We start from the raw sequence: 10,062 nt of genomic DNA on the forward strand, positions 1-10,062 counted from the left end.
TAGCCTAGCTGGTAAGTTCCCTTCCATGCTCTCCTGCCAATCTTGTACAAAGCCCTTCACATCTCCCTGTGAAAGAGTGCTACCCCACAAGGACATTATGAGCCCTGTCCCACAATGTTACTAGCTTCTTGGAGAAAGCCCTCTTTGTCCCAACTAGGGGACTGTAACTAAACAGTGGCAGCCACTATTCTCACCACACACTGTACCCAAGAATCCAGGGATGGAAGGAAGCACTTTAAAGATGAAGGATTTTGGCAATCCTCATTGATTGCTGTCCATACTCATAAAATACAGTGCTTAACCATCACAGTCATTGGGGTGGCCAATTTGAAAAATAATTACTGCCGTCTTTGAGATTACTTTGCCTTCTAATTAAAATCTCAAGACTAGGATATTAAAGGTGCATTGTCAATACAACTCTCTGGATGTACCCAGCTAACCTCATTTGGGAAGACAAAATTAATTAGTTTGTGTTTTAACACCCAGCTGTTATCCCAAGGAAAGGAATCATCTAGAAGTCAGCCACGCACAGTCTCTAAATTGGCCAGAGTGATGAAGGAGACAGAAAGGAAATCTAGAATGATCTGTTCCTACAAAACACAGTCAGCTTCTATTACAAGCTGCTCATTAAATGGAGCTCCCGTGTCCCTGTCAGACATGGCTCAGGAGTTCTTGTTTACCCTGGAGGCAGAGCTAGGAGTATGTGGGTCCCTCCACCAAGAGCCATCACACTTGAGATTATTCTGGAATTTTGTGGGCCATTACCACCTTTCCCAGTTAGCGATTCTGGATAGAAAATCTGGCACTAGATCTGAAGAGCCATGTGTTCTATTCCTGTCCCCAGGGTCCACAGTTCCAAAGCTGTGCACGATGCTAGCTGCCCCTTTCTTCTTCCCTGCATCTTTACATTTTTCAGTTTCATTTGAGTAGAAGGTATTTGGCACACAGCAGACCTTAAGACCACCATTTCCAGATCTCCTACAACTACAAAGTCTCGAGTCCCTGTGGGTTTTTTGTTGTTGTTGTTTTGTTTTGTTTTGTTTTTTTAGTTCAAATTAGGAACAAGCTTGTTTCACATGTCAATCCCTTCTCCCTCTCCCTCCCCTCACCCTCACCCCTCCTGCCCCACCCTGACCTACCCCCCACCCCATCCACCCTCCACTCCCCAGGCAGGGTAGGGCCCTCAACGGGGGCTCCCCAAAGTCCACCACATCATCCTGGGCTGGGCCTAGGCCCTTCCCCATGTGTCCAGGGCAAGAATGCATCCCTTCACATGGGATGGGCTCTCAAAGTCCCTTCTTACACCAAGGAAAAATACTAATCCATCACCAGTGACCTCCTAGAGCGCAGAGGCCTCCTCATAGACATCCATGTTCAGGGGTCTGGGTCCCTGTGGTTTTAACACAATAGATGTTTGTGTCTCACTCTCATCAAATATGATGGGAGTTGTTCGAGGCTCTCTTCTAATCAGTGGTTTGGAGATCCATGATGCATCCTGTTTTAGCCAACCCATCTCCAAATCAGGGGAAGGGAAAGTAGAAGCCTCTCTTGTTGTAGAGTGGGCACCAGAACTGGTGATATGACCCAGCTTAATCAGAAGGATGCTGGGATATGTCTGCGAGCACACTGGGGCTTAGAGAAGTGCTATTGTCTCTGCCTAGGGCTTCAGTTATAACGTGGAGGGAGCTGGATGACTGAATCCTACAAAGGAATGTAAGCCATGGCCCCAGTTGCTAAGCACCCAAAAGGAGTAGGGGGAAAGCTCATGTTGATTAACAGGGAAGATTAGCCAGTGAGGAGCTAGAGGAACAAAGGGAACAGAGAACCATTTCCAAGAAGGTGGGATGCATTTGCTTAATTTGGGGAAAGGGAAAAAGAGAGTTCACCCATGGAGGAGATGGAGAAAAGTATTGGGTGGGAGATTGCAGCATGTGTGTGTCACCCTCCCCTGATAGCTACCTGGCTGTCCCATTGATTAAACTCATCTCCCGCCTTTCTGGGCATAGCACTACTGACCTGAAAAGAAATCCATTTCTGAAAACCTTCCCCTGCTAAGGCCCTACTATATCAGAAAGTAAACAAAGTACAAATCCCTGTGATGGCATCTAGTGGTGTTTGCTCAGGGAGTGAGCATCAGTGAGTCCACACATAGGACCACACATACCACCAGTGGCTCATGGGTCCTTGGAATTATTAGTCAGGGGCAACTCGATGGTCTCTAAATAACACTAACTGTAGGACAGCCATGTCACCCTAACCCTGACTCATTTGGAATCACCAATGAAAAATGTCTCAGAGGCCAAGATTGGGAAACTCACTTTTATATATCAAACTCTAAGTGTATGCATACTAATCTTGCTTCTGCTCAGGAAAATCTCCCTGGTCCACTACATTTTCCTCTGTTCACCAAAAGAAGAAGACAAGATCAATTCAAGAGGCTGGTACTCTGACCACAGACCAACTCTGTCTGACCCACCCAATAAGGTCTCACATGCTATTCTTAAAGAAATAAATGTTTGATAATGCTGGGAATTAAACTCAGAACCTCATGCATGCTGTGCAAGTGCTCTCCCACTGAATACCTCAGTGTTCTAAAAGCATTCTAATTAGTTACCAACATTTTAAAATTTGGAGAATTTATACCAAAAAAATCCAATTTCTAGTGCTTAAAAAAAATCAGAAAGTCTTAGTGTCAACCTTCAGAGCAACAGTAAAATTGGTCACTCCTAGAGATGCCACTGTCACCACTGTGCCACTCCTCCCCTATATGTGAAAACACTGAGGCTGGACACCGCTTTTCCTTATACACATCCCGACTCTCAGTTTATTCCATTTTACCTCTGCCAGGCTGCTGAGCTGGCTGAGCTCTCATTTGTCCTTACATTTCCTCTGTTCCCCTTTCCCTTCCAAATGTAACCAGTATTTGGGCTCTTTCTATAGATCCACCTCCTAGTCAGAGCAGGAGTTAGTGGAGAACATTATAGGAATCCCAGTGTGCAGGCTACTGGGCTCCTAAAGCTCCTGGTCTTGCAGTGGGCAACTAAATTAGGAAATTTTGCATTAGGGTTGAAATGTAATTGGCCAGCTTAGCAAAGGGCAAGCTGCCCACTATTGGATGTGTGTCAGTTGAGGTAGATGAACATTTCCCAGGATGTGTGGAAGGATCTGCCATCATTGGCTGTCCTTCTGAGAGTCATCTTCAAGAAAAAAAAAAAGCAAAACAGAATCACAGTAACAATAACAAAAACCCTTTATTGAAGTATAATCAATGCCTACTAATTTACATACTGTGACTACAGTTTGATGAGTAAACATACCGTTGTGAATTCAGCAGCACAATCCCACTTTAAATACTTTTCTTACTACCAAAAGTCCCTTAATACCCATTTGCAATCCCATTGGGAGTTGTCTCTTTACAGTCTCCCAGCCTTGGTTCTCCAAGGCCCTCCCAAGTCCATCTCATAGCTCTGTTGAGCACAGAGAGTGCCATGGTGGCCAAGGAACCCCAACCTCAGCATCAAGCATCGCCAGGCCATCAGTGTGCATACTTTCCTGTTAGCTGGTGAATAAATAGATAGCCCCATGAGCAGACCCACATGCTAGCACCATCCACCTTCCTGGCCACCCATGCACTGTTAGGTCTAGACCACAAAGGACAAAGAACATGGATATTGGATCAGAGGACCTAACAAGGGGAGTCCCAGTTCAACCCTCACCAAGTAAGATCTTGCCTACTCCTTAGACCTATCTAGTGCTTCAGTCTGTGGTATGGCCACTATGTGAAACCCTGAGTGAGGGGTAGGGTACTCAGAGAGCTACTGAAGTCAGGACAAGCCCTCAGTTTAGATACAGTGGGAGAGAGATTTGTTATTAGAATGACTTACAGGCTGTGGTTCAGGCAATCCAATAATGACTGTGAATGGAAGATCCAAAAATCTAGTAGCTGTTCAGTTCACAAGGCTGGATATCTCAGCAAAGAGTAAAAAATGTCCTTCTTACACATACACACATACACACATACACACATACACACATACACACATACACACATACATACATACATACACACACACATACATACATATTTCCAGAAAAGGCATGACCCAGATTGGAGGTTTGTCTTCCCACTTCAAAAGGTCTGTATTCAAGGTCTGTCTTCCCACCTCAAAGATCCATATTAAAGGTGTGTCTTCTCACCTCAAAGATCCAGATTAGAAGTTGATCTTTTTTGCTTTGAATTAAGCAAAAATCCCTCACAGATATGCCCCCATTTGGGGAGTTTTAGTTAATTCCAGTGTAGTCAAGTTGACAACCAAGAACAGTCATCATAGTTGAGGCAGGATAAGGGTCACAAAATGGACCCTTATCAAAGCATGACATTTTTCTCAAGAGCTCAGAATAATATTGCAACATGGGATAGTTGGAAGGAAACCACTAAATACAGCCTTTCAGAAACACCCAAGCCACTGCAATAAGTAATTCTGGTATTCTGTGGATTCTTGGAACAGTGGCATTAAGTCCCCACTTGACTTAGGGTCTCCAGCATCATGGTCCTCCATGGAGTTCTCTCATCTACAGGAAGGCCGGCTGATGTTACCCGCCACATCAACTCAGAACATAGTGTGGGTCCTATGTGAATCCAGCCTGGTTCATCCCTTCTCCTGCTCAGGAAGACTAGGGAGGACACACACACACACACCCACGCACCTTAGAGTTCCAGGCCCATTTGTATTGTGGGGAGCAGAGTAGACACAAAAGGCAGGCATGGTGCTCCTGTGTTCAATCTACCCAGGCCTCCCTGTGACCAGAGGAAAGAAGTTTCTAGTCACTTAGGGACATCAATTAACCCATGCTGGACCCTGGATACATAGGCTGCTCCTCACATTCTCAGTATATTTTCTTTTAGACCAGAGGCACCCCAATCCTTGCCCCTACCTAGCCTACAGAAAGTAAGCATAGCTCCTTGGAATCTCAGTATAAGGGGAGGAAAGACTAAACACAGCCCCCCCATTCTGAAATCAGCCCTCCCTCCTCCTGAGTGATAATCCATTTCTTCACAGTCCTGGCTCCCCAGCACAGAGGTGGCAAGCCATATGACCCACTAAGAGCCCAGATGACTGACCAAGAAACCAGAGTATAACAGAAAGGCACACATGTGCACTGCAGTTCCATGAGACTTCAGCAACCTGGGAAAGAAATCATTACACGGGTGACCTCATGTACAGCCCCGAGACCAGAACAAAAGGGCAACAGAATCTTAATGGGGACACACTATGAGATAGCCTAGGGCCTTGGAGGACAGCTGTGGCCATTCATACTGGGAAGGCTATTGCAATGAGGGAAAGGTGAAGCCGGAAGCATAACCAGGGAAGGTCTTTCAGAGCATCCACTGTGGAATTTGGATGGCATGAGGAACAGGGAGAAGTTTCTGAGAGATGCCCAGGAGGCTTTGAGGGGGAGCTGGAGGACAATGGTCGACCATGGACCATCACAGTAGGAACTTCAGCAGTATGGAGAAGAAAGAACTAGTCTGCATTGTGTCCACAGACTTGCTCCACGCTGTTTTTCAATTGTGTTGTGGCTGCAGTTACCAGAGCCACTGCACAGTTCTCTTTGTCACTCCATCTGAATCCCTGTTAGAAAATACAGTTGCCAGGAATTTTCTAGGTTCAGTCAGAATGAAATAGGGAGAGGCACAAGGAAGAGGGTCTCCAAGTGACAGACTCACAGAACAACCATGGCTGTCCAAAGGACCACCCCGATCCTGCTGTGCCCAGGAGAATCATAGGCCTGGTTGTGACCATCTGGGCCCATAGCCTCCTATCTAAAGGTCCAAAGTGACATTCAGATCATACCAGACAGATAGTGCTGTTGGTGGGGTTGATTGTGGGGGGGGGTCCTCAAAATACCTTTTATTTGATCAAACCTTGCAATATGACTTGCTTTACTGTAATTACATGGGTTTTTAGGCATCTGTGACTTCATCTGATCCAGAAGTTAAGGCTTCATCCAAACAAAGAAGCAAGGAAGTCCTCCAGGGTTGACTCTGGAATCTTTTGGTTTCCTTATTTGAGCTGCAAGAAGGAGCCATTGTGGGTAAGGGGGTTTCTTGGGCTTCTAGGAAGCCTTCCCCTCACCCCTCCCCACCAGCTAAAATCACTGTGAAGAACACACACACACACACACACACACACACACACACACACACACAAAAAAAAAAAAAAAAAACAGTCTTACCCTTCAACAATAAGTAAATGCCTTGGTCTGGTGTCCTTCCACTTAGCATGAATTTAGTTGGCTCATTTGAGGATGAAGTCATAAGCATAGCTGTGCTGCGGGGCCATCAGAAACAGCACTGGCCTTCCCTTCCATGGGAGAGTGGCAAGTGGGAGCCTGTAGGATCCAGTCCCATGGAGGTTTTTGTTTAAAGACAGAAAATCATGGTCTGGGTCTGGGTCTGGTTTAGAGACACATTGGGCCAGCCCAGTGGTCAACAATTCTGCCTCTGCAATGGAACAGAAGCCTGACTATTAAAGCCATTCAGACAGGGACAAGCAGAGCCTTCACTACAAATAAAGAGGTAGGGGCCACTCAGAGTGAATTCTAGATCCATAAAGCAGAAGGGTTCTCGCTTGTAGAGAATCGTCTAGATTCTCTTGGAATGTTGAAACCTGCAGGTATCTGTACTGTACATACATCAGTATGAAAAATGAGGTCCATCAGAGAGAAGTGACTTTCTCAAGACACAGATAGCTAACAACAGAATCATCTGGTTTACATACCTCCATCCTTCAGGCATGATTCCTCATCCAGAGTGCAGATGGCCCCTTCCTTGCTCTGGTTCTGGCTCAGGTACACAGAGACACACAGTACCCCACTCACCTAGGATGCCCTCATCTTACACCCTGCTCTCCACACTTCTCCATGGTTTCTCCCATCACTGTTTGACAGAGTCCCAAAGGCAGGAAACACTGACTACCCTACTCAAGATGGATAATAAGACCAAGTGACAGATCTTTGGAAGAACTGTATAGACGGAATCCAGAATCTCAGCCCAGAGCCCCTTGATTTTGTAGAGAAGTTACACACATGGTCACATTGTCAGGGAAGATCAGCTGCCTCAGAGGGTGGGGTTTCTGGGAACATTGATAAGAAAGAGGTCTACCTATACAACATGCTTAAGTGGAGTAGACTAATGGAACTGTCTGTAAGTCAGTAGGTACTAGGGAAACTAGCATGCTTTCAGAGGGGTCAGTGCCAAGCCTGGACACATCCATGCATGTTGTTGGTGGCTTTTTCGTGCCTTAACTACAGTGTGTTTGCATAGTCATAATTGAGGCCATATGATTGCAAATCCAAAAGTATTTATCACCCAGCCCATTACAAAACAAACTGCTAACCCTGCTTCAGTTGTTAATGGGTCTATGTTCAAGACAAGGTACCGCCCCTTCCCATTGGGTGACCTTTGGGTGCCAGGTTTTATCTTGGTGCCCCAGACCTTACAGACTCACATACAGGAAAGCACCAACTCAAGGTGTAGTCCAGATGTGTAATCAGCGGCAGTTGTCAATCTTCTGAGAGAAAGCCTGGGTTCTGTGACTGGTTCCTGGTGTGGCAGGTAGTAGACGGCTGGGCAGAATAGAATTTCTTTCTTCTTGGAAAGTATCTGCAAACACATTTCTTCATTGTTTCTGTATGTGCTTGTTTATAACGTATATTGTTAGTGGATGCATGTGTGAGTGCACATTTGTGCATTTGTGAATGAGTGTGTGCAAGCATGCATTTGCCTCTGCACAATTGGTTACAGACACACTCCACCATGCCTGGCCTTCACATGGTGTTGAGGAATCCAAACAGGTTCCCATGCTTGCAAGGCAGGCATTTTACCAAATGAGCCATCTTTCCAGATTTTACTGTTTCTTTTTTAACTTCTTTTTTTTTTTTCTTATCCAGATATTGGCTGACCAACAAAGTCCACATAAAAAGACCAACTACTGGCCTCTTGATGTATACCCTAGCCACACGTTTCTGCAATCAGATCTACCTCTATGGCTTCTGGCCCTTTCCACTGGATCAGAATCAGAACCCTGTCAAATACCACTATTATGACAGCCTCAAATACGGCTACACTTCCCAGGCCAGCCCCCACACCATGCCCTTGGAATTCAAGGCCCTCAAGAGCCTGCATGAGCAGGGAGCATTGAAACTGACTGTTGGCCAGTGTGATGGGGCTACGTAAGGATGGCAGCCCATGGGACTCAGTGGCTCACTTTCCTGCCAGCTACACCACAGGCAGATGGGAGTCGGGGTGGCACAAACAATAGAACAAGCAGGCTAGTGGTTTTCTTTGTTAAAGTGTAAAACAGTGACCAGAATATATATATCTATACCTGCATATATATATTGACCTGAGTATTTATAACTGTGTGGTGTTCATCTAGCATTAGGCAGATAAGCCACAGGAAGAAGGTGTGGAGAACCCACCTGGACCAGATGGAGACTCAGTCCATCTTTGGGGGCAGAAGGACTTGACATGCAAAGAAGCCAGTCCCATGACTTTGGATGACAACCCACCTCCTGGGTTGGATGGATCTCTGGGCTCATGGATGAATGGAGAGCCACCTGTTGTCAGCTTCCCCGAACCTCTGAGTGATATGGATTCTGGGTAGCCCAGACCCAGAAAGGACAGTTTGAACCTGTCTAAAGAGGTGCAGTTCATGGAGGAGAGACTTGGAGAGTTCCGCTGGGCAAAGAGGCACAAGGAGACCAAACAGCAGTCACAACAGAGCTGAGGGCCTTGTTCATGAACTTGAAAGTGCAACTGCCCAAAGTACAAGCATGGGTAGCACCTGTGTCCTAGACAGTCCTTTCCAGGTATGGATAGAGGCTGGAGATGGATAGAGGCTGGAGAAAACTCAATGGACAGCTCCATATTCTGACTACACAAGGACCACCCAGGACTTAGTAGGGTGGAGCAGCAGATGGTCCTAAAGAGGCAGAGTGTTCTAAACCATGGTTTTAGAAACTTGAGACTTTCCAGGGGTTTGCTTTGCCTCAGAAAAGGACAAAAAGAGTGTCCAAAATATGGTCATTTTGTTGGGTGTGCTCTAAAGCAACTGAGGAAGAAGCAATCCTGGGACTTCAACTTCCAGGTTAGCCTTCATCCCATCCTCTAAGAATGTCACATGAGGGAATTCTACTGTCCTGTCTACCACCAGAAAGACACAGCAAATGCTTGGAAGGTCACAGTCACAATAGGCATCATCCTGTTCAAAACATATCCCATTGCCTTTCTAGGCACCACACAGAGTCCCAGGTCTGGACACCTGGAAGACTGACGCACGTGGCTCTGGTCTCTATAGTCACTCTCTGTTTGCTTTCTGCATCCTGCACTCTGAGGGTCCCCTGCAGCCAGACCACTGTGTCAATGTCACCTTCTTGTCACTTTCCCATCTTGACAGTCATACCTACCCACACCAAGCTCCACCATGGAGATTTTCAACTCTTCTGGGAGAGGTTCCAATGTCCACTCTGCACACCTGCCCACCCTTGCCCCCCCCACGCAAGCAATGACTGCAGAGATTTTGCAAAATCCTTTCCCCCCTCTATTAAGATTCACACTTAAGGTTTGTTTTTCTTGTCAAAGCCCAAAGCCAAATACAGTTCTGAACACTGGACATAATCTCCTGGGGAAATCTGGGCTCACTGCCAATAATTTAGGGGTTGGACTTAGAGGTCACCCACAGCAAACCCTCATCCAGCTTGATTTGTTAGATGCAGTCTTTCACCTGACAAATAATGGATTTTTAAAACATATTTGAAAGATAAGAAAAAAAACTATTATCTTGAAGGTGAAGAGAGTTAAGAAATGTAATCAAGATCTGCTCCCAAGCGCATGAGGTCTGACGTAATTAATCAACAGCCATTCAGAACACAACATTTGCTCTAAATTAATGGCTGACAGGAAATGAGCAGAGAGATGGAGGGACACCCTAGAGTACATTAACCCCGTGTACAGTCCCTCCAACCCCAAACCAGGATGAGGTTTATACATCTCCGTGT

The 10,062-nt window shown here is 46.0% G+C and overlaps 1 protein-coding gene across 2 annotated transcripts in view; it reads left to right on the forward strand.

The window, feature by feature from the left end:
• The window catches only part of St8sia2 (ST8 alpha-N-acetyl-neuraminide alpha-2,8-sialyltransferase 2), a 69,998-nt gene extending 61,759 nt beyond the window's left edge, over positions 1-8,239 (forward strand). For both annotated transcript variants that reach the window (XM_027408149.2, XM_027408150.2), the window contains one exon: positions 7,954-8,239. In XM_027408149.2, coding sequence (XP_027263950.1) covers positions 7,954-8,239 — 286 coding nt within the window. The remainder of the gene's footprint in view (positions 1-7,953) is intronic.
• The last annotated feature ends 1,823 nt before the right edge of the window (positions 8,240-10,062 follow it).

The sequence above is a fragment of the Cricetulus griseus genome, chromosome 3, assembly GCF_003668045.3.
Source record: "Cricetulus griseus strain 17A/GY chromosome 3, alternate assembly CriGri-PICRH-1.0, whole genome shotgun sequence".
NCBI classification, from domain to species: Eukaryota; Metazoa; Chordata; class Mammalia; order Rodentia; family Cricetidae; genus Cricetulus; species Cricetulus griseus.